At 42.4% G+C, this 24,882-nt stretch overlaps 2 protein-coding genes across 2 annotated transcripts in view; both read right to left on the reverse strand.

Moving 5' to 3' along the window:
* LOC133955367 (synaptotagmin-7-like) overlaps positions 1-6,835 on the reverse strand; it is a 78,720-nt gene extending 71,885 nt beyond the window's left edge. Inside the window, exon 1 of the mRNA XM_062390181.1 lies at positions 6,633-6,835. Within this exon, the coding sequence (XP_062246165.1) occupies positions 6,633-6,666 (34 nt within the window). The 5' untranslated portion in view covers positions 6,667-6,835. The remainder of the gene's footprint in view (positions 1-6,632) is intronic.
* Positions 6,836-10,487: 3,652 nt separating this feature from the next.
* On the reverse strand, positions 10,488-24,791 carry slc25a22a (solute carrier family 25 member 22a). Its single transcript, XM_062389535.1, has 11 exons — positions 24,635-24,791; positions 17,494-17,674; positions 17,247-17,372; positions 17,064-17,119; positions 16,801-16,891; positions 16,045-16,099; positions 15,356-15,416; positions 14,963-15,107; positions 14,725-14,879; positions 14,561-14,636; positions 10,488-14,440 (listed from the first exon to the last, which is right to left on the reverse strand). Exons 2-11 carry the CDS (start codon positions 17,511-17,513, stop codon positions 14,287-14,289), a joined length of 939 nt encoding a protein of 312 aa, XP_062245519.1. The 5' UTR covers positions 17,514-17,674; positions 24,635-24,791; the 3' UTR covers positions 10,488-14,286.
* Between the last annotated feature and the right edge of the window lie 91 nt (positions 24,792-24,882).

Raw genomic sequence — 24,882 nt, forward strand, 5'->3', positions numbered from 1 at the left:
AATGGGTTATCACTTTGAAATGAGGGAAATAATAAAAAAATCGAAAAAAACAATAAAATTCAAAGACATAAACAAATTTGTCTTGGAAAGTCTTTCTTACCCCAAACAGAATAGTGTTTTTCCAAGCGGACATCACACATGTGAACGTTTCTCGATTGTTATTTGGGAGCCAAACTTATCACACTAAATATTTCCACAAAGTTACTCAGTATCTCATTGCTTAAATTTTCAATAACTTCCGGTTACACCTCAACCTGCCCGACCTTGACTGGATCAAGGACGTTAACAGCTAATTTAAACTCTACCCAAATGTCTCAAAGTAGTTTCAAACTGAATCCATTGTTTTTACAGACCAGAAAAGACACAACTTTGAATCCACAGGAGACCAGGACATAATCACCACTACATACATTTTTTTTAAATAAATCACCCTTTTCGAAAGGCTCGAACCACAACTCTGGAACAATACATATATGTGCACAAAGACATATATCCAGCTGCTCTCAAGGCCACAACAGATCCAGCTTGATTTCATCTCACAAAGCAGCCACTCCAGCAGCTCTGTGAGGTTCACACAGCATGCTCATGTCTGAATGCTTACATGTTGATGTTAATGTTTACTTATCTTAATTTAGGATGTTAGCATGCTACCATTAGCTAATTAGCTCTTGGCAGCTGATACTGATGGGAATGTAATTGGTTTTGTGGATGTGTATTCATAAAACAAATTATCAAGCAAATTAAATTATGACCTGACAGTGATGCTTGAGCAGAAATTGAGAGATCACCAAAATTATTGAAACAAATCCTCTTGGGATAATGAATATCTGTACAAAATGTTCATGGCAACAACTCCAATAGCTGAGATTGAGTCTGAATCAAAGCAGTGGGCCGATACTGCCAAATCTTTAAAGAGTACTGTAAAGCAAAAAGGGAAGTAAATTTATGTTTCAAAGTTTTTAATATTCATGGTGTCCATTTCTCAATGAATTAGATCATAGCTACTGCTGGTTGCGTAATCCTTTTAAGTTGCAGATGCCAGAAACAAACAGCTCTACCTGAGGAGCTCTCTTAGTCCAGGCTCCGCATGCCAAACTTGAGTCATTTAGAATTGTAGTCCTGGCCAGAGGTTTGGACTCTGGCCCAAACATGAGGCCAGCATCAACCTAAATCAATAGCGAGCCTGACAGTGTTACTAAATATTATATTTGACTGGTAGTGTACTGTGGGCTGCCAGACAGAGAACAGGACCACACATCAAATAGATTTAGAGAAACTTGTTCCTGAGATTCGTCCCAAACTGTCATGAGATTTAGCACCACAGACAGGAGAGGGATGACAACATGTCGACTTACAGGAAGTTAATACTTTATGCTGCAGAGCAAACCAATGAAACTTTACACTGATTTCTTCATAAAAAGCTTGGTATTGTTGAGTTTTATCCTTCACGAGACTGAATTGGACAATTTAATAGACACAAGACAAGAGGGAAAACTGCTCTGAGGTGATGTGGCTTCACTGAAAGAGGCCATGAAGCTGTCTTACTGATCCACTTCTTATGTACAGATGCAGGTTGATTACATGCATAAAACATGAAGTCCGTCTACCAAAGGTTCCCTCTCTGAACGTGTCTATCCCACAGCTATAACCCTCAACTGATACCCTTGGTGCAATCAATCAATAAAGGCATCAGTTCCTGTCCAACCAATCTATACAGTCACTTCATCAAAGCATTCATCGATAGTTGGAACGCTCTTCATTCACAGGTCACCTGCTGTTTGTCAAGCTAAAAACTGCACCACGTCTCAGTACCCGAATCCAGCTGAAAAACCCTGCTGAAGTGCAAGTAGAAGTCAATCTCCCCGGACTGCGCGGCAGAGACATTTCACAAGTTGAGACGTTCTTCATCTTGTGCATGAGGTGATGATGCCGCCTGCCTGACAGATTTCTCTCTCTTGCTAGTAACGGTTTCAAAAGGAGAAACAGACACTATCGAGTCTGAAGCCACATAAAAAAACCCAGGCACCTCATATTGTTACCGCATAATTCTAGTAATTAATCACTTCAATAATGTTGTCATTAATTAGCATAACGTTGGCACTGATATACGAAAATCATGTTTGTATTCTAGAACAAAAATGTAGACACAATAAATTAGAAAATAAATGACCAGGGAATTATAATATTTCAGTCATTTAAAAAATACATGGGTTTGATGTTCAATATAAAAGTATACTGAATATCTCTGGGACACAAAGAAGGTCACCTTGTGGATCTGTGGCTTTTTACTACTTTCTAACAATTTATTAAATAAAATCAATAGACAAAGAATATTGTTGGCAGATTAACCTATAATGAACATCCTCATTAACTCCACACTATGAAGATGTACACTATATCCTACATCTTAGAATTTTAACTTTCTAAATACTCATTTACTGTTATTTAAAGAACTTCCTATATCACCATGCTCTTCTTTTCAGTTTGTCTGTGTTTAATTAGTTAAACATCTAGTGTTTACTACCATATATTTACATATAAATACCCTGAATCAATGTTTATTCTGTTTAAGTGTTTTGTCTTAAACTGTAAAGTCTGTTGCCAAAACCAACAATACAGTGATAAATTCAGAACTGGAATTTGTTTCTTTTACTTTACCCTGTCACAGTGTTATTGATTACCAGAGTTACAGATAACGTATGTATTCTTCGACTGGCATTACTACTAAGAATTCACAATTAGATTTCAATACTTAAGAAAATGTGTCTGTATGTGCGCTGGATGGACAAGACATCCTTAAGTTTCCTGTTAAGGTCCTTCAGTCAATCTCTGTAGGTGCTTGATTCTGCTGCTTTTTGAACGCCAGTAAATAGTCGACAGAGTTGTTAAATGTATTCCAGTGCGTATAAATAAAGAACCATTTAACCGTCAGTCTGAAGAGACAATAACAGGGTGCCATATCTTTCCCAGCATGCACCCCTTTGTACTTGCACTTTGTACCAGACGACTTATTTTCTTATGCTCAGAATAGGTCTTATTTCGGATTTTCACTTGACAGTGTATGGCTGCAGTTTGACTGACTGTCCGACTCAAATATGATCAACCTGTTTGTCCTCATCCCCTTTAATCCTCTGAGGCCATAATCGATATGACCCAGGTAGATCTTTCTCCCTCTCCCTTCCACTCCACCTTGAGACGCGGTGTGAATTTAAAAGGCACAGCAGGGGGAAACACCCGTCGAAAAAAGGAACACCCATTCACATAAATCAATTAAAGGTGTGTCTATCGAGCACTGAGTTCCTTACTTAAAAGAGTAGAGCCAGCCAATTGGTAGTCTGCCAAGTTACGACACTAAAACATTACTTGCAGACTAATAAAATACCTGAAACAGGCCTTCCGTCTCAACCTGGGCTGAATAATCACAGAGTCTGACAACTTTTACAGGTGCATTCGCTTTACAACATCTTCACACATGATTCTTCTACCTTGCCCACCACCAAGCCTTTTTAAAATGTAATCAGTGGCAGTAATAATAATTGTAAATATCAATTTACACTTAAAAAACATGAAGCTGTCACATATCTAAATGTAATTTTTGACTTGTTGTGACGTGTTGAAAAACGACTTGAGTCATGACGTCCCAAACACTATACCGTCTGATGTGATCTAAAAATATCCTTTTGTATTCCTCTCTGACCTTCAACAAGAAAAGAAAGGTAGCCCAGCTGATGCCATGCTTAGCCACAATTGTGCTTGGAGCCAAGTAAACAGTAATGACATCATGGTCCAATGACAGTATTATGTCATGTTGGTGTTAAGCACGTAATGTTTGTCAGTTTTACCAGCTCAGTTAAGTGTGTTAGCATGCTAGCAGTTGCAGCTTGACTATAATCATGGCTGACAGTGGCATTAGTTTTGCAGGTTTTTAATCACAAACTTATTGGGGGTAAACATTTTGACTTTACAATAAACTGAAGCAACAAACAAAATGTTGTAGCAACTGAACCAAGTGGTAAAAACCAATCAACCAACCAGCCCTTAGAGCCCTGCTGCTACCATGACCAAAAATGCAATGTAGTAAACTCACCTTCCTTTGGCTATGAATGGAACATATCATTTCTCCTTTATATCTTGAAAAAGCCAAAGTAAAGGCTACTGACCATAATTCTTGATAGAAAAACTTAACACAACCTCAAAGCTAGCTGAAATACTCTACAACTAGCTAGCTGGGTCATTTAAGCTACTTGAAAAGAAAATAATAATATTTCATAATCAGTGTTTGATTCACCAAATAAATTGCTTATGGCATATTTCCTGACAAAAACTTTCTTATTTTCTAGTTAATATTTTCAACGTGTAGATAAAACAAACAACCATTAAATGTTTGGTGATTGCATGACAACCAATCTCGTCGCCCATCTGCAATTGTTTGATGACAAATTATCCACAGTGGGCAACAGCCAATAATTTGACAGACAATTTTTTGTGTCTCAACACAAAACCCTAAGAGTAATACTGTAGATGATATAGAGCCAGAGAACATTTTGGTTATACTTTACTGACATATGAAAGGAGATACATTTTTTAAGTAAATAGCTAGATTTGGGTCAATATGTTTCACCTCTTTCATTCTCCACATAGATTGCCTGGTCAAAGATGATTGGTTGAACTAGAAACAGAAACCAGAAAGTTTATAGCCTGAAAAAGTTGTCCCTCACCTATAGATTCTGTTTATTTACATCCAGAAACTGTTCATAGAGACAACAAGTTGATGGTTGCTGGTAGATTTTGATCGTGGACCATAGATCCTGACGCTGGATCGTGAATCCGAGATCGTGATGGTGGATGGAGGATCGTGATCATGGTGGCAGTTGACCATGGCTCATAATGGTGGATCCTGATCATGATGGTGGATCCTGATCATGATGGTGAATCCTGATCATGGGTGGTGGTTATGGATCATAATCGGCAGCTGATCGTGGACTATGATTAACAGAAGCCTGCTTGATATACAATATGCCTACTGTCATATTCTACCATTACTGTCATTAACTCCACCATTTCAATTGTCATTGTGGCTCCCTTCATTTCTATCGGACAAATTCTTATGGAGAAATACTTTAAACAATGTCATTATTGTAAATTTGTTGCTGTGTTCAGCTACGCATGGCATCTATTAACACTTCTGTCCATCCTGGGACATTTGAGCTTTCTACGTTATTTTGGTGGAAATAACACCAAAATCCTGGACTCTTTTCGAGGGTTAAGGACAGAGGACCTTTCCCCTTTTTGAGCCCTAGGAAACTATTACAATTTGTGAATATGAGCTATAAAAAATCAAATTTGAATGACTAATTGATCGAAGTTATGTAGCCATAATCCATAATTCTGAGAGTTTTTAAGGCAGCCAAACAAACTCATCCAGTTTATACTTGTCAATTCAACAAAACCTGCGAAAGGTTGGATATTATAGATTAATATTCATCTCTGGATATACTATTTTTCTATACTATTTATATATACATATTTTTTTTATTTATTGTTATTCCCCACCTCACATCCATATGCTGCTCTGACTTGCATCATTGTTTCTTAAGGCTCGGTCCCCTCCCCAGCTCCCTGATTTTGCTGCTCGCACGCATCCTCCCTGTACAGTAACATGTTGTTGTCCGTGTGTGATGAGATCACATTATCTCACATCACAGGGAGATGAAAACAAAAAAAATAAAAAACCACGGCCCCGCCCACTCTGCCTTTTTGCTCTTTAACACCACCCTCCCAATCCCCACACCCCTGTCCTCCCTCCTCCTCCTCCCCCCCCGGGTCCTCGGTTTAGCAGCAGGTGTTTTTTTCTCTCGTCTAACCTGAGGATTTTTTCAGAGACGGTGATGATCGTTTTTCGGAGTTATTTGACGCTCCACGGTCGGAGCGGCTGAGGGAAGAGGAGGAGGGAGGAGGTTCTCGGGTCGGGGTTGTGTTTGTGGGCGCCCGATGATGATGATGATGATGAGGGGGGGAGAAATCACGCCTCAAAAACACGTGGGAGAGATTACTCAAATATGCCTGCTTTGTATCCCCCCTCCCTTCGCCCGGTATCACCCCTCTCTCGCCGATGCACGGCTCTCCCTCCCCGTCCAACTAATAAGCTGCAGCCCCCTTATATCGCATGTGGCCGTAAAGCCCCGCAGATAACCCGGGTACCACTTGGCTTTCCTTGTGGCTAAACGGCTTTGACCTTGCGCGTCTGTTGCCCTCGCGTGGGCACGGAAACGCGCGGGGACGTGAGCGCGAGGCAAATGCACAAAAAGAGAAATAAGTGGCTTCTCGTTTGTTTGCGCCGCTAATCGGTCCAATGGACTAAATGCACGATTTCGGGGCTGTATGATAAGCATCCACCTAGGGAGGCAATTAACTGCACTATTATTACATAATGACAGCCCTCACTTTGTCAAGCAACAGCACCGGACCCTGCCAGAGGACGATCAAAGGAAAATCAAAGGATAGTCCAAACGTGCGGATGTGTGAGGATGCGTCCCCACCTTGTCATGTCACCTCATAGTAAAAAGAACCGCGGGGTCAGATGTGAAACACCTTGAAAGTGTCGGGGGGGGGGGGGGGGCTCCTCCTCTTACCTTTGCCGCTGTCCTCTTCCCTGTTCAGATACATGGCTGTGGGTTCTCTCGGAGCCAGGTGCGACGGCCGCTGTCTTCCTCACTCCTCCGGCGTGCAGACCGCGAACTCCGCTGATGTGGTTTGTAGTAGTCGCTGTATTGTTGTTGTGTTGCTCCTCAGCAGCGTCTCCTCTCCTCCTAGCGGATAGGTAGGGCTCACCAGTTTGAGACTCTCACTATCTCCCTCCCTCTCCTCTCTTCTCACTCTCTCTCTCTCTCTCTCTCTTTCTCTGACTGCCTCCCTCTCTCCCTACCTCCCCCTCCTCTCTCTCTAATAAGCAGCGGTTCACTGTGGCTCAGAGGACAAAATGGGGAAAAGTGACTTTTGCAGCTGAGTTATGAATCCTCCCCGCCTGCACGATCTGCTGCAGCCTCATGTCATTCATGATCCATGATAGTGCATTGGTTTTTTTTCTCATTTTTAAGTTACATGAGGTAACTGGAAACCTCTTCACAATGTGTAATTATCGAGTACCCAGTAGTGCAGTAAGTGCATTCATGTATGGGTAGCATAATCAGTTAACTTTACATTACTTACAGCCGTGAGGAAACCTTCATAGAGGTCAATGTTTTTAAGGCTAACAATAAAATCCAAAGTATGAAACACCTTGATACTTAGGATCACCCCCCCCACACACACACACACACACACACACACACACACACACCCTGGACCTCGCTGTTTTTAGTCTAAGTCTGTGCTTCCAGGATGTTGACATACAAAATATGAAACATAAACTGTACAGCTTGTCCTTTAAGGGTCAGGGATGGTGGTGTGGAGAGAGGCAGGGTACATCCTGGACAGGTTGATTGGTTTCATCATTACTTTTTAGAATTTATGATACCTGCTCAATTAACCTTTAGCTGCAAACTATACTGTGGTTGTTTAATCAATCAAATGTATTATATTTTATTGTATGATCGCTGGTTTCTTTATGCTCTTTATGGTGGCCTAGTGGTTAGAGTGGTGGCTCTCCAACAAGAAGGTTGCCGGTTCAAACCCCATTCTCTCCCATCTGCATGCCGAAGTGTCCTTGGCAAGATACTGAACCCCTAAATGGCCCCTCATAAATGTTGAGTGTACCAATTGTAAGTCCCTTTGGACAAACGTGTCAGCCTAATGACATTAATAAAATCACATTAGCTATGATTTCCCCAAAATATTAATACCATTTATGTAATGTAAATTATCAGGCCAGGTCCAGCCTCTCAGATGTGAGAATACGTTTTCTCTGATTTATATACGCTGGCCGGGTCATAAAAAATAATACAAGCATGATCTCCCTATATATCATATTAAACTACAATTGCAAAGGGAAAAATAAAAAACGTTTGATCTCTTAAATCAAGATGACAAATGAGTCATTAAAGCCACAACATGCTGTTTGGTCTCAATGACACGTTTTAATGGATCAATTTGTAAAATCTTATAAACACTCAGATTTAATGTCTTTAAACAGTGACATAAGGAAGAAACCATCTGGTCCTGACATCCACCTGCTGCATATCCACATCCCAATTCCTTATGCATATACACTCATCTGATGGTCTCATGTTCAGGACACTGCCCTATGAAAGTGTGCAGATCACATTATTAGGAACAGGCCAGAGACTAAGAGCTCTCAGAGAGTAAATGAGTGCGTCCTCTGCCAGTTTGTGATGAAAGCTAATGTGACTGCTGGCCAGATCCTCTCTATGATGCAGAAGTGAGATGTAGATTATTTATTCAGTTTGTCTTGCATCACACATCGGCAGCCCTGCCAGCGGAGGAGGAACAGTCTGTCCATGACCTTGACTTAGTCCCAGTGGGAAAAAATCCTGTCAGAAGCCAATTTAAAACAATTTCTTCAATTATTTTTCCTTCTTGTTCTGAGAACAAATTTCCAATTCGTGACGGGACTGCTTGTCACTTGAAGCTGTTGGACTGAGACATGGAACATTATTAAATAAATGGGATATAACTCTTGACAGTTATTAATAACACAGCACGAATCCTCTTTGCCATTTTGTTGGAAAAGGTTAAAAAAAAAATTGAAATGTAATGTTTTTATTGAACTTCACAGCCACTCAGCAGCTCTCACTCTGCCTGAGTTATATAAATATACACGTTCTCCTAACCAGCATGCAAAACAGACTTATATTCCATTCAGGCACGTGACTCCCTCATATCACAGATTACAATTCAATAGGATGTGAGCAGAGCAGGACTCAAGATGCAAATGCTGCTGCCGCATTTGCAATATCGCAACTAACAGTTTGCCTGCGTTTTGTCAATAGAGCTTGGAAGGTAATTTGCTCAAAGCGTCCCGCAGTGATTTCCATTTGATTATATTTTGTTTTGCACTGCACTCCATGGCATTCTTTCACCACTGAGAATCTTTTGCCATTTGTTAGGAGAATTTTCTGCAGACTAATTTGACCACAGCCTATTCCCAGATTCTCCCCTCCAGTGCCCCCGGCATCATTGTGCCTGTCACTGATGCATCTGTCTCCTCTGGTATCTATAAATACCCCCCTTCTATCCCCCTCAAAAACCTGATTCCCATTGATTTAGTGACCTATATACACATCACCACCATCCCCTCCCTTCCTCCGGCTCTCTGCTCCTTCTATCGATGGTCCTACTGCCCCCCCCCCCTTCCCCCCTTGATCTCTCCCCCCCCCCCCCCTTCACTCTCTCCATCAGTTACTCCCTTTAAGCTCAACTCAGACTCCTCCACCCTCTCCCATCCTTTTGCAAGAAAGCATTAATGGCTAATAATAATGGTTACAATAATAGAGGAGGCTTAAGTCATGACACATGAAAGGGGTTTTAAATGAGCATAAAAAAAAACTGAGCTGGTGCTCATTCCCACATATATTTCAAAGTCTGTTCGTTGTAGTAAATTGAAGCTTTTGGCTTAATCTGTTGTGTGTGTAACACTGGAGTAGACGGTCTGATGAAAGGAGTCTCCCAAAACAGGCACAAAATTAAATATGAAATCTGACTCTGGGTGAAATAAGACCTGCAGACATATAGAAAGACAGCAGTACCTACCTATGTGTGTGTGTGTGTGTGTATGCGTATGAGTGTGTGTGGAGGATTAAACAAAGGTGCTGTGGGGTTATTATGCTGCAGGTTGCTGCAAAATTGCACCCTGGAAACTAATGCTATAAACAGTCATGGTGAATACATAGCAAACGCCAGGGAATTAATAATGTATAAACCGCTGTCACAGCATCAGTTCTGCTGAAACGTGCCGGAAACATGTGAGATTTATAAATCCCATTAGGTCACATACGCAGGAAGACATATATTTGTCATACTTTTATCGTGCCTGTTAATATAAACATAATTTCTCAAGTGACACATAGAAATTGTAACGGTTATAAGAAAGGTGCCAGAGCTGGAGGAGACAGGAGGCAGCTGGACTGAGAATAAGAGAGCGAGGGAGCTGGAGAGTGAGATCACAGCCCATGATTTACTGCCACCTGAGCCTGACATACACCTGTAGTGCTCGGCACTGTTGACACTCATCATTCTCCCCACCACGCCAGCACCATGGCCCCACTTGTGACCCCACACTGACACCTGGTGGCGGCTCCACGAGGCGGCAGATCTTCGCCTCAGATCACCGCAGTCTCAGCTGTCCCTGAGCCCCGAGGAGCCACCGGTGTCATCCCCATTCTCTTCAAAACATGGCCCCGCTGTTTTGACTTTCACGACGCTACTGCAAACAGGAAAATGGTGGCGTCAGTTCTTTTGTGTTCTGTCACACAACCACTGGACCTTGAAAGAGAAAAGTAATCCTCAGCACAAACGACCACATCAGACGATTCCAGGACAGTCCGTTTATTGAACAACAAATTGTGACAGGGAACAGATTTCTTTTTTTTTTTTCCATTGCATTTTTCATTGTAAACAATGTCTAGGTCAACTGTGTCATTCACCACATAAATTCATAAACACCCTCCGTGTCGTGGAGGGACTCTCTGCAGATGGGCAGTGGGGTCCTTGTTATTTTTAAAGTGCTGTAATGCACAGTTCCTCTTGGAGGAAGAGAACAGAGGCTCAGACCCCAGAACGCCTCCAAGGTCCCGGTTGCATTATTCATACATTGTGTGATGTCATGATTGACAGGCTGTGTTCAGTGAGGTGTTTTTTTTTTTTTTTCAGTTTATATTTATGTATTTTTCTAGTGTCCATCTGTGTGTGGCTTCTACTTATTGCATATCAGTGAGCTGGTTCATAGAGATTTCGGTGAATGTGTAAAGCACAAATCTTTAGATTAAAATGTAATAAACTCTTCACTATAATTATAATAAATCTTATAATATCTAAGTTACATTCTTATATCTGATTCATTTAGATTATGTAGGCAATATACATTTTTTTCACTAACTGCTGATGGCTAACATAGTGGACACCATCACATGGGTCTCTTATCATGACCTGCTGTCTCAGCCCTATGGAACAAGTGTTATAGACATAGAGAAACTTTCCTTAAAGACCAGAAACTCATTCAACCTCTCCTGAAAGAAATCCGACTCTGATCCACGTCCGCCAAAGCAGCACATAGTTTTCAGGGGACTTAGTATTTAGAGTTGGCCGTGTGGTCTCTTGTGCCTAATAATCCTTTGTGCTTTCTTTGATTGTTTACACTCTGGGTCTTACATTTGGTGTTCAGAGCTCTTCTGCGTCTAACCTGCACCCTGGCTGTGGGCGCTAGGCGGCAGAGGTGCTTGTGACAGGTAGAAGGAATGAGGGGGAGAGGCATGGGTCTGACAATCCAAGAGAAAAATACCGCAGTGTCACACTAAGAACTTCACATCAACTACAGCACTACACAGCCAGACACACACACACACACACACAGGCACGCACGTACAAAACCAAATGATCAAGGTCAGAGAAAATTCACAGCCAGAGTAAAACAAAATGACTTGCACAACATTTTTCAGGATTCAACCAAAAACAGATCAAAACAGATCTGGGAGGATTTCAGGTGGGGGTTGGGGTTGGGGGGGGGGGGGTTCAAAATCATTACAATCATCTCAACAACACATAAATAGGCATCATGATCACAATAACAGCATATATGAGATGAACTGGCAATCGCAATGTCGAGAAGACAAAAAACAACAGTAATTGAAAAAGAGACGAGCTCACATGGACAGGCAGCTCGTCACATGTCAACATCGCTGGAGGGGCCAGCCGATGACCTGACCTATGACTTTCACTTAAGACACTGATAACGCTGAGAGTTACTAGCATGTGGATCGGTTGGCGCAGCCTCGGCCGTTAGTGCCGCCGCTGTCGTGTCGCAGCTACATCACGAGCGAAGCACCCTTCAGAAAGATGGATTTACAGCCTGATTTACTGGCTTCGATCAGAACGTATTTTATTTCCAGAACTGTTTGCAGCAGTGCCATAGGTCATTCACTTAAAAAACGAATAACATTTCTACCACCATTATAGGATGATGCTCCATTTGGTCCTTTTTAGTAAAACAGCCGGAAACAGGACGATAGGCTGAGCGACAGACTCGGGTGAAGGGCACCTCCTCGACACCATGTGAGGTCTACGCTAACGTTCCCCTTTGCTTACGATAATAAACCCTCATTAATCTGCTGCATTTAAGTTCATGTGTTGCTTGTTGCATTATAACCTGTTCTGTCATTTGATATGTCCACATCATCACAACATAAAATCACCACAGTATGGATCGAGGGGGGAGCTGGAGAGGTAGGTGTGCAAATAAGCCATCACGTACAAAACAAACCAATAAATCCTAAAACATAAAAGTTCATATCATCTGCATATGTACAATATAGTTAAGGTGGACACTTTGACACGGAAAAAACGACACATACAAACACTGTATATAGGGCTATACCACCTATATAAAGGGATATGGATAAATAGGTCTCACTCCCACAAAATTATATTACACTGATAAAAGTTGCATCGCGCATCAACAGTGCAACAGTACGAGTTGAAGAGCTGCTTGAACTTGTGGGAGCGAGGAAGGAATGTGATTGGGGGGATACACCTCAAAGTCACCTTGATCTCCGACAAGATAAACCAATGGCGGGGCTTTGGTGTGGTGGTGCATAAAGGAGACGCGGCAGCAGCTTAAATCAAACAAAACCTCTAAAGCAAACAAGCGGAGATGTTTGGTGAAAAGATGAAAACAACATTGGTCCGACTTTCTGATGGAGAATCATCTGATCTTTGGGCTCCTGCCTCTGAGTTCAAGTTTCGGAGAAGAGAATTTAAATTTGAGTTTTAAGTTATCTGTAAACAACAATTACGTCTGGATCTAAGGAGCTAGTGGATCCACAATAGGGGACTGTTCTCATCCGGCCTCAGCAGGAGATCTCCCGCTTTTAATCAGCATCATTAACTTCTACTAATAATCTGGCTTTTCTATTAAAATTACCGTCAGCCCATTTAGTGTTCGCTGCTAATTCTTTCATTTGTATTCACAGTGAATCACAGAGAGGGGAAAAAAACGCCACTGCTCTGAAACTGTGACAACACTGAGGACTGAAGGTTTTAAAGCAGGCCACTCTTTGGGCCACAATCCAATCAGTGATGTCACAGCGGGTGTTTTCCATCATTCCACAACGGCGAACCCCGCTGTGACATCACTGATTGGGGTTTGGCCTCAAGTAGATCATGTTCATCGGTTGCAATCCTCAGAATAAAATGACATAGGTGGTACTTTTTTGTGTTTCTGTGTCGATTCCTCCCTGATTCAGATTCGGATTCTGATGTTTAACAATGGGAACGAGCAGACGGCTGGTGCATGATGACGGCGTCTCTTCAGTCAAGTGTGGGACAAAGGCAGAAACAGTGGAACCATTATGGTAGCACTAACTATCAGATGGAACCTGATCTACTTAAAAAGCCAAGGCAATCAGAGTAGTCTGCTTGGCGCTGAATAGCTGAGTTCATTGCAGCCATTTACAGGAAGGGGTGTGGCTTCTCAGGAGAGATCTTAGGTGCTGTTACCGTTCAACCCATTCCCTGGGTCTTTGGAGATGGAGGCTTATGTTTTTGCTCTACCCCTAGGTATACTATCTTCTATTAAGACTTGAGATCTGGGGAAAATATTAAATAGCATTTTAGCAGATTTCCTATAGAGCTAATGGTTTCAAGGATTTTCATTTAGCTAGATATGAGTGACATTTTCAATCGATTATGGACTACTGATTTGGAGGCGAATGTTGTTTGTGGGGAAAAAAAACACTGCAGGGATTTAACAGCAGCAGCAAAGAGGGCAGTACATCTCCTTTGGAAATTCAACAATCATATTCAAAAAGAGCAATAAAACGTCTTAATTATAAAGCAAAGTTCCCTTAAAACGTCAACTGATATTTGTGGCTTCATTTCCAGGGAGCTGGCGGAGCACTGCCTACTGGAATTGTGTGTGCCACCACAGGCAGCTTGGCAAACAAATGCTCTCTCCTAAATTATTTCAAAATTCAACACAAAAAGAATTCCAAAACACAATGAACTGATTGGTCATGCGTTGACCCGTCGGAAAAAAAACTTCTTTCAGGCCGAGTTGATTCCTCACGCAATTGGTGTGATGCATTATGGGAGGGAAAGGCAGAGAGGAGGTGCTTCTTATTTATCTTTTTTAGGCAAGCAGCTGAGTAGAAATTCACCAACACCCAAGAAGTAGATCACCTGGGCAATGCCAAACAGAGGGGCGATGACCAGGGCTCGACAGTAGGCTCCCTTCAGGAAGGCCGACGGACCCTCGTTATGGAGGATTTTCCTAGAGAGCAAAAAATGAAAGGTGGTTACATAACCTGAAACACGCAGCCAGCGGTAGCTATGGCGGTGCAGCAAACACCCGGCCTGCCTCACACATGGTGTAGAGACACAATGAGGTCACCTGATGCAGTCTGTCACTCCGCTGTACGTGTCCTCTGTGCTTCCTCTGTTCAGGGACTGCAGGCGAGTCTTTATCACTGCAACACAAAGAGCTCAGGTGAATATTGGGCATCGAGCATCAGCGCGTTGCGTTCCTGTAACCGGGCTCACGGCCCCGCTGCTCACCATCGACAGGGTTGACGGCCACAGCCGCTGTGCTGCCCGCGACGCAGCCTGATATAAACGACACGTAGAAAGGAGCCGGGCCCTCTGCACCTCTTTTGCCCAGGTTATTCAGGTTGGCGAAGAGGGGGAAATAGATGATGGAGAAAGGGACGTCCCTGCAAAAAGAAAGAATAAGACAGATGAGCACAGTTTGTCAGAGGTGGTTGGTATAAATCCTGGATTGGCCAAATTGTTTTACCTGAGCAATGTGGCACCAAGACCCTTATAGAGTCCAGCTATGCCCTTTTCCCTCAGCAGCTCTCTTGCGAGCTGGATGGCTGTCGGGGACTTGGTCTCGACAGTACCTGCTGCCACCGTCTCTGGCATCAGTTTCCTCTGAGCAGCTGCGGAGCAGAAGTCCCACAATATTAACGACAGCAGTTTACAGCTATTTGAAATGATAATGACAATCAGGATAATAGCAGTCATTTGGGCAGACATTTTGAAACCATAACAGTAAAAAGATATTAGGATAAAGCAGTTGTAATCACTAGCATGGCCACATGAGGTCACTGTTTGTCAAGTGTGTCACATACAACTTCATTCCTGATTACGAAACACCATCTGGATTTCATTTTCTCCTTTGTCTTACCAATTCGTCCAGCATCTTGGAGCTGGATTTTCAACATCTCCATAGGAGTTGTGACAATAACCTGCAAATCAAACCAAACAAAGGACTTTAATTCAGTGTCAAAATAAACACAGCTATAGACATTTGCAAGACAGAGTGTGTCAGACAAAATGTGTGTCCAGTGTAAACCTACTGGCAATCATTAGCTAAACGTCAACTCTTGTTTTCCTCCGTAATCCACACAGTAGTAACTAGTTAACTGGATTAAGGGTGAGATGGCCGTGTTCTCGGCCACAATCTTAATCCAAGGTCTGCTACACTTAATCTAATCATTCTCCTTGGGCCTGAAGCCTTTGGCCTCATTAACAAGAGGCATTTCCTTCTGACTCACTCACTCACGGCCAAGCACTCTCAGGATGTCTTATCTGATCACTCACCTGCATTGTCTCTGACAGGACAGCATTTCAGTAATTAGAAATCATTCATGAAAAGGAAACATTCAGATCAGAGATAGCAGGAGACATCCACAGAGACGGACTGCGAGCACGCTACTGCCGCGGCCACCTCTCGTTTAAACTTAGCTATGCTTAAAAGTTTCTGGAGGCTGAGGCTCGTTGGCTTGATCGTGAGCTGACATCGGCAGTGATGAGAGCGAGAGTTCAATATGGAGAACAGGAGGATGGCATTAAAGCAGCGTCTCACTCACTCACCTGGCATGTACCTGCCCCACATCCAGCCAGCATCTCTTTGACTAGAGTGAGTTTTCTGAAACAAAAACAGACAATAAAAAAGATCAGATCAAAAGCAGACACCAGATGTACAGTGTGAGAGTAAGCACAGGGTTTATTTCCACAGTCCTGGAAAAATGGAGCTGCCACTACCGGTGCTAGTGATGCTAATCTTTCCACATCAACACATCAGGCACAAGGGCAGATTAATGATTCACCAGTTGAGCGGCTCGACCAGACGAGTCAATCATTCATCAGCCTGCACGTTTGTCGCCATAGTGATGGAGATAGATGCCCCAGAATTCTTTAGGTTAATCTGCTCATGGGAGACAGAGCGGGCTCAGGCGGCTCAAGTAACACCAGATGATGGTTGCTAATGATTTGTGATGTGATACCATTGTGTGATAATTTAATTAGTGACATGATTTCAGACACGGCCTCTGTTGTCACACGTATGCACACACACACACACACACGGACACGCACAAGCACAACACACACACACACACACACATGTTGTCTGTATTTTTTTAACCAAACAGTTAACAAAGCACCATGTGAAGCCCGGTGCCTTGGAGGAGATGACAGAGCAGTGGAGGATTAACCGGAGCCCTGGTGAGAATACAGACAGCTAATGTGCCAGGTTACATGTTAGTAAACACGGCAGCTAATCACAGCGTGAGCGAATGAAGGGAGCGGGTACGTGTCACTCAGCCTGTCGGCACGTTCATGGCTCACCCGTCTTTAGCGAGGTGTTGCCTGAAGAAGTCGTTGGCAGCCAATTTGATGGCTTTCTCCGGCGTGACTAGTGTTAAGTTCACCGCCGCTCCTGGGAAGATAGAAAGGACAGAGATCAAGAAAGAGATCCAGACGAAAAAAGTACGAATCTCAAGAACTAAAAATATGTCTTTTATTATGATAATGATGTGAAAATGTTTATCTTAATATACATTTATACCATATTGTCCAGGCCTACTCATCTGTCAAAGTTAAAAACGTACCTCTATACATCCCAAAATACCCCTCGGACCGGATGGTCTTAATAAGGCAATCGGACCTGAAACACAAACACAACAGATGGTATATCAGTCAAACAGCTGCCGACAGGATGTGCAGAGAACCTGATGATGAACTGGGTGTCTCTGCTGATGAATGTGTGAATGGAAAACGCAGAAGTCTCATACATGCTGCTGTAGAGGCGACATCCATTTTGCTGGTTTTGCAAGCGAGTCTTGGCCAGGTCAATGGGAAACACACAGGTCACTCCAATCAGGCCAGCGATCCCCCCATTGATCAATTTGGCAGGCAAACTGGATGGAGGTGATGACGATGGTGAAAGAGACAGAATTATGAAGTGTCGAAGAACGCTGGATAAGACCAAGGCTGCAGCGCAGCCTATCATCTTTGTGGTTGTTTCACACTCAACCTTACCTGATCTGCTTGTCAGCCATTTATCTGAAGCCCCGGCAGGTCAAAGTGTCAATCTGTGTGTCGGCGAGTAACTCAGTGGTCGTCCTTTCTTTTATTGCTGTTTGTCCCGGCACTGTGTTTCTGTCCAATGATTTGCTCACTTGTTTCTTTACGGTTGTTGTTAATGTAAGTTAGGGGATATCTGTAGAGACACAGGAAATAACCTGTTAAACATCTTCAACAATAGGAGGATTTGTACACTGCAAAATTAGAATGAAGCAATTTTGCATTCACCAACATTACTACATAGACTTGCTTTAGTAACAAGATGGTATAACACCTCAAATACAGAGTAAAATCTGAGAATATATTTACATCAAAAATATCATCTCTTTTTAACATAAATAGTTTTCTCAGTTAAGAATTTTGGTGTCAATACCAGAAAACAAAAGAAATGTATCAGAGTTTACCAAAGTCCAGGGTGGTGTGATCTAATTATTTGTCTTGTTAATTTTCAAGGGGATCAACAAAATAAATGTTATGCATTTAAACCCAAAAGTACAAAAACAAGAGTTCATTATAACCTGAATCGTGTAAAGCCTGTTCAGAAAAAAATTCATATTGATTTCAGGCGGAAGAAACATTTCAGACCTAAAAATTATGACAATAAATATAACACAAAAATACAACCATATATTTAGAAGAAAAAAAATTACGTAAAAACACTACCATAAATGAACATATTAATTTGCATTCATTATTCTAACTTTTCATATCTTGGCATATTGTGTAATGTCTGGGAAAGGCTCAAAATTATCTAAATCGGTTGGGCTCCACTAAAAACGCTACCAAGTGTGGCTGGGTATAACTTGCAGAATGATTATGGAAAAGTCTTAATTCTCCGGTATGATGTGGACAAAACCAAACACAGCCTTCCCAACGAGGAGGGTAGCACATAGTATCAAATTTTGGCCTGAGATAATTGCAAACAATATCCTTAACAAAGTCCAGAACAGATTATACCAAGCCAACTTAAAAATCAAGTCCAGGAATCATTATCCGAGTCTCACTGGTTTGCTGTGGCCCAAACCAAATACAGGCCTCAGTTACTGCAGCTTGGCAGTGTTCAGTAAAACCTCCTCTTCCAAATCCTCCAACATTCAGTTTACGAGCAACACAGAAGAAAACACAAAATGCAGCAAAACCTCATAACTGAGAAGCTGGAATGAAAAAAAATAAGTTCTGTCCAAAAGGTGATTACTAAAAACCTTGGCCGTCGCTTATTAATCCTAAATAGGGAGAATAGCACACACTAACATTCCCTTAGTAAAGCACAGTTCAGGATGCTAATGTAACATTTTGACAGCTCCCTCAAGATAGAGCTTTCAGCCATCACTGCAGAGATAACACAGTATTACAGAAATCTATCACCACTGGAACATCTGTGCGTCACGCGTGTCCTTGAATGGAGATGTTTTATGCATAAGCCTTTTCAGTGTTAAACTGGAATGATACAGGAGAAGATCCCCCCCATGCTAAAATGATAATTTAGAGCAAACAGATGATGTGGCTCGGAAGCTACCTATTTTTGGTACAGCACAGGACGTCCTCAGAGTGGAAAGATGCTTCCCATTTACCCCGTTCACTCTCTCCACCCCCTCCGTGCACCAATCACAACCTGCCTGTGCGTGTGCAACCTGCCTCCTCCTCTCTCCTCCTCACCAGCCCTCCCCCCGCCCGTTTCCCTCAGTCACGAGTCACGACTCTCCAACGCAGCTTTTTCCGCCTCAGATCTCTGCTGACTCGTGGGTTTTTGTGTTTGTGTAAGTGTGTATGTGTCCACTTGTGGGACAATAACATCACAAATTCCTCCGGATCGGTCTCATGGAGACTGCACAGCATGCGTGGATGTCTAGGTGGTTTGAATGCAGCTGTGGTGTGTTTGGTTTGGACGGGGACTTGAGGCCCTTGCTGGCCGCCTCTGTTCTCGCCGGTGATTGGGTGGGCGTCGCTCTCTCAGCTCTTCACAGCTTACCTCCATGGCTCATCTCCCTCTGACTGTACATCGACCTTGTAGTTTTCTCACACAGCAGCGGTACTGGGCACACTCACTCAGCTCATCTCCCTGCACGCTACTTTTGTTTCCCTATTTCTTGCGAGTAACTTCCTCTTGAGGAGTGAGCATGTCGTTAACTCCACAGTCAGCACTCTGGCTTCTTCCTAAACCACAATTTACCCAAGACTATATGTTTTCTCAGCGATAAGGCTGACAGGACAATGCACGGGGTTGTAAGGGGCACTTCAAATGAGTCACCCATCAAACTGACATCTCCCACCTTCTTTACTGCGCCGGCGGCTTGACTCCTCTGCTTCGCTTCATCTGCACCACACAACTGTGTCCACACTAGGACATTTATTTGACCCTCGGCCACTGTAGTGTCCTGTCATGACCATTAGAGTCTGTATGGAGCGAACTAGCCTGAGTGTGCAGCTTCCACAGCACAGTGTCACCACTCATCAACCATATCTGCATAGAAAATCCTACATTACACGCAGAGCACAAGAAAAAGAAAAACAACTCTCTGGTAATTCTTGTCTCCAGACCCCACGTCACCACATCGGTAAATCACTTCACCGTCATTGCCAGGGTTCTCACTTATTTATCAAATCACTTAGATCTTAAAAGAGGAGCGTCTGACCAGATAAGATAAACAAGACAAAACAACAGATTAACAGAGAAGTCAAAAGCTCTTTATCAAACCAGAAATTTAAACATTCACACAAACACACACAAACACGTATTCACACAGAGGTCATATTTTGAGTTTGAAACCTCTAAAGCAGATAAGAACTGATGACTAAACAACACACCAGGTGATTGTGTAACTTGCTTGCCATATAAAACCTTGAACCTAAAACTTCCACAGACACGGTCGATTACAGATATTGTGGAGTCTGGACGCCGACAGGCAGATAACATCTCTGTTCTGACCCTTGTTCATCATTAGAACGTGTACAATGAGCCCATAAACACTGACAAAGAGATATGGGCAACTGAGAGATACTGTCTGCGAAGGAACATGCGGGGGTAGAGGGCTAGGTTTCTCAATTCTGTACGATTTATTTATTGCTGCACATTCTCTTATAACCTTTTCAGACTTAACCAGAAGCTTTGATATCGGGTAAACCTCTTTTGTGAGATATTTAACAGTCTCCAATACTCCCTAACTAAACGAACCTAAACTAAACAAGCACATTTTTAACATGCACTGCACTGTCACTACTTCGATTTAAATGTTGAAAATCCTTGGAATGATTGAAAACATTTGAACTTGATTAAATAATTCAACTGTCTAATGCGTGTATATTCTTGGTTTATAAATGCATTCAATAAAGAAATGTTTTTCTTTCAAGCAATGCAAGAACATGTTTGCTACAGTATATATGTTAAAGATGCATTATAAAAACTGACAATACTGGTTCAGTATACAAATGTAATTGCAAAAAGATGAATATAAACCTGCAAATACAAAAAATCTGGAGAATCGTCCACCCTGAAAATCAATGTCAAATATACTCCTCTCATTCAAATAACCCAGAGAAAGTTACAATCCATCCTTGGCTGCTTCTCTGTCCTGCAGTGCCAAACCGAGTAAAGGTCTTGCTGACTAAAAGACAGGAAGTGTGGTGAGTGATAGGAAGATGTGATACAGCAGGACTGTACATGGACAAAGCACAGAGGCAACCCCCGTTTCAAATGACTGTGGCTGGACCGAATGACAGTTAAGAAATGAAAATCACATGAGTTTCTCATTAGCAGGGAGAAGAGCTGTTATAACCAGCCCATCTGTCTCACACAAACTGGGTTGATTAACTCACTGTGAACAGATCCTGAGAGGATCTGATCTGAGGTCTGTTTTCAGACACAATAGTGTTGAGTACTTCTCTGTGCTGCAAGAACACAGTGGCTAGATCTGATATGAAACTCAATCTGTCTAATGTAACTGTCCTCTATTAATTATTTTCTACTTAAGTATTCCTTTGTGGTAGTATTTAGGTCTATTGTAAGGCTATGAGCTACTGTTATATGATTCAGCTTAATTAATATTGTCCTTGTGTATATTTGTTGCATTAATTATCTTTAAAAAGGATTTGTTTTTAAATAGTTATTTTGCAGCTGTGTATTTACAATAAACCTGACAGCTGCTCTGAAGCCATCATCATATTTTTATTTATTTTTCGTAGTGATGGTTTATAAGATGTGGTCTATTTCTGGATACTGCGGAAACAAGGGATGAATTTTGTTGTGTCACAGATAAATCTGATTACTATTCCCTCTTCCCTACAGCATCAGGATTATAAACCTAATACCTACTTATGAAAGCTCTCTCGCAATCTCCATTTACAACCAGTGAAGGGAGAGTTAGGATCTGGACGGATGCAATTCTTTTCTAATACAGGTGCTCCAATCGCAGCTGACACTCGGTGCAGGGAGGTGGTGTGGAGTTTGGTCCCTCCTCTGACACCACATGTATCCCCGTTGGCCCAGTTTCTAAAAGTCACCTGGGTGTTTTTCTCTTGTGTCTCTTCTGTTTGCCTCCATCTTAGTTTTCCTGCAGCTTTGATGGGGGGAATGATAAAACCACCGTCAGTGAACTTTCCTTAGAAAGATCGCCAAATGGCATTTGATTACAGTTGTCAAGTTACAGTAACAACATGAATGGCCTGAGTGTCTGTAACTTTTCAGGCTTAACCTTCCCACCAGTATGTAATTTCTATTCAGTGCACATACACCAGTGACATTTAACAGTCCTTGCCTCTGGATTTTGTAGCTCATATGCCTGTAGTCCTGCATGCCGATTCAATAAACATTAAACACAAGGTTGTTGTTTTTACTTCTGAATGAAAGTAACGCAATGTTTTTTAGCATCACAGCCCAAACATTTCAACCGGAAGGCACAAGGGATGAGTCACCTTACACCCTAGAATGGCTCGCCTCATCAATTATTTGAAGGTTGCAGGGCTGCTTTCATACATCCACTGCTTGGTCTTATCATGACCTACATACTAATACACAAGTTGCTGTGTGGAAAATAAGTGCGTCCTTTGAAATCATGCCAGTTTGTCATTTGACACCCTATTCTGCAGTGAATAGCATTCTATGTATACTGTGGAGGCCTCAGCAAGGTAAATAGTGGAGCGACCAATATGGATTTTTGGAGGTTTATGCCGATAAAAATATTAAGAAATAAAAACTTCCCAATACTGAAACTTCAGCTAATATTTACATATGATTGCCAAGAAATAGCTATCAAATAATTTTTTCAGGATATTTTTTTCCAGTTTGACAAGAAACTTTACTGTCTATAACTGAAATTGAAAAGAAAATACAATTAATACTAGTGCTGCGAGTAACAGCACTTGCGATCTCGGGACCTGAAGCAGCCCCGGGGGAGGGCGAACAGGGGCCGAGTAAAACGGCTCAGGTTTGCGTGCGTTTTGTGCATCGCGGGAAGGATAAACATGTAACTACCGGTGACCACACCCACTAATCGGGCATTGCGGTCCACGACATCAAGTGTAGACCAGATGGTGAAAATGTTATGTAAATCGAATTAAAGTTGTGAAACACCTTTTGGCAGTAGGTCGTGCTATCACTATCACTACATATAAACTTATAGAAACGTTCAGGTCAAAAACACTATTGTTTCTCTTCAGATCTTATAAATATGTCACCTTGGCAACAGTAAATACATCAAAGGAATCTACACTGACATTGTGACATCTAAGCAAACTGACAACAGTGAATTCTCGCTTAATGAGTCTTTTGAAATGTTCTTCTGTATGAAGCCTGGGTGGAGTTCAATAGTAAATCAAAAACTAGTGTTATTCTTTCAGCTTAACCCTTTGATACACAACGTGGGTCAAAAGTGACCTGACACAGTTTGTATTTTGTTAGGATAACACTCACTCGTGTTATTGATGAATGTCAATCTGATGAAAATGCTAGGAGGAGTTTTACACATCGCGTAAAAATCATCACGTGGAAAAAAATAGGGCCTTCGCACTGTCGGTGCGAATAATCAACTGTCGGGGCCCTAATAATCAACACAGTTTCAATAGGGTCATTGCACTGTTGTGCTCAGGCCCTACATATAGAACTTTAATTAAGAAAATGCACATCTGTTCTGCATTGTTTATTCTGTAAAGTAAAAGTATCGGTGAACATTGACCAATACTGAGATGTCTGTGCAAGGCTTATATCAGCTGATATCGACCAATCGCCATCGGGCTCCAGTGAAAAGTAAAGTTAGTGACCAAGAGCAGATGTTAGGTGTCTTCAGTTGTTAAAGAAGTAGCATTTATCGGCAAATGATACCGAAATGTCTGTGAAATGCTAATTTCGACTGATATTATCGCCCAGTCTGGCTCCAGTAAAAAGGAAAATTGAGGGGAATATAAAGTGGCTCCATCAGGAGGGATATTGAACATTAATAAGCATATATTTTATTTAAATGCCTCATTTTTCATTTGTTTGGTTGTCTGACACGTTCAGACTGCCGGTAAGTGCAGTGTGAGTTTTCTGTACCGATGTCAGACAGGAGGTGGTAAAAGGTGAAGTGGGTTCATCCTCCACCACCATCACCTCCCAGTCCACTGATGACAGCCCCCACAGGGAGCGCACACCGCCGGCACAAGGCGGCAGCTGCGGCCGCCTGGAGCTCCCGAGCAAATACGGTGAACTGGTCCCAGTGATTCAGCTCACAGGGAAAAAAAACGAACATGTCCGCTGAAGCAGCCACATTCACATGACGCGTCTGAGAGCAGCAAATGAATGAATGACAATGATTTTTCTGTCAAGCTGCCCGGTCGCTTTTTAACGTAATATCACAAAACCTTTATTACAGACGTCAAATTGAATGTAAAGCAGCCGCGGTGACGACACGTAGCTACAAGGCCTGGCGGTCACTGCTTCAAAAGCACCATTCAAAATGATATTTGCATTTCTCACATAACGGAAAATGACGAGGCTCTGCGGTACTAGCATCTCTTCATGTTGCCCTAATCTCCGTCTTTACCCCGCGATCAATCTGACTAAACATGTCGCTTCCAGCACAAGCAGCGGCAGCCGCTTCCCAGCGAGTCCCGTTATGTTACATACCGCACGAGTGGAGGCGTCTCCGCTGTCCGCTGACCGGGTTGTGGCGTGAAATCAGAGCCGAGCTTCTCTCTGTCAGACCGACTGGTGCAGCTAAACCTACCCACCTACCTACCCACCTACCTACCGGGGCTACGAGCGTCTGAGTCCGGAGGAGGAGGAGGAGATGGTGTGGAGAGGAAAAAAACAGGGAATAGGGATTTAAAGAGTGGGGTCCCCTGGTGGCGTGTAGTAGAAGCACACGTTCGTTT

This window comes from Platichthys flesus, chromosome 6, assembly GCF_949316205.1.
Source record: "Platichthys flesus chromosome 6, fPlaFle2.1, whole genome shotgun sequence".
NCBI lineage: Eukaryota > Metazoa > Chordata > Actinopteri > Pleuronectiformes > Pleuronectidae > Platichthys > Platichthys flesus.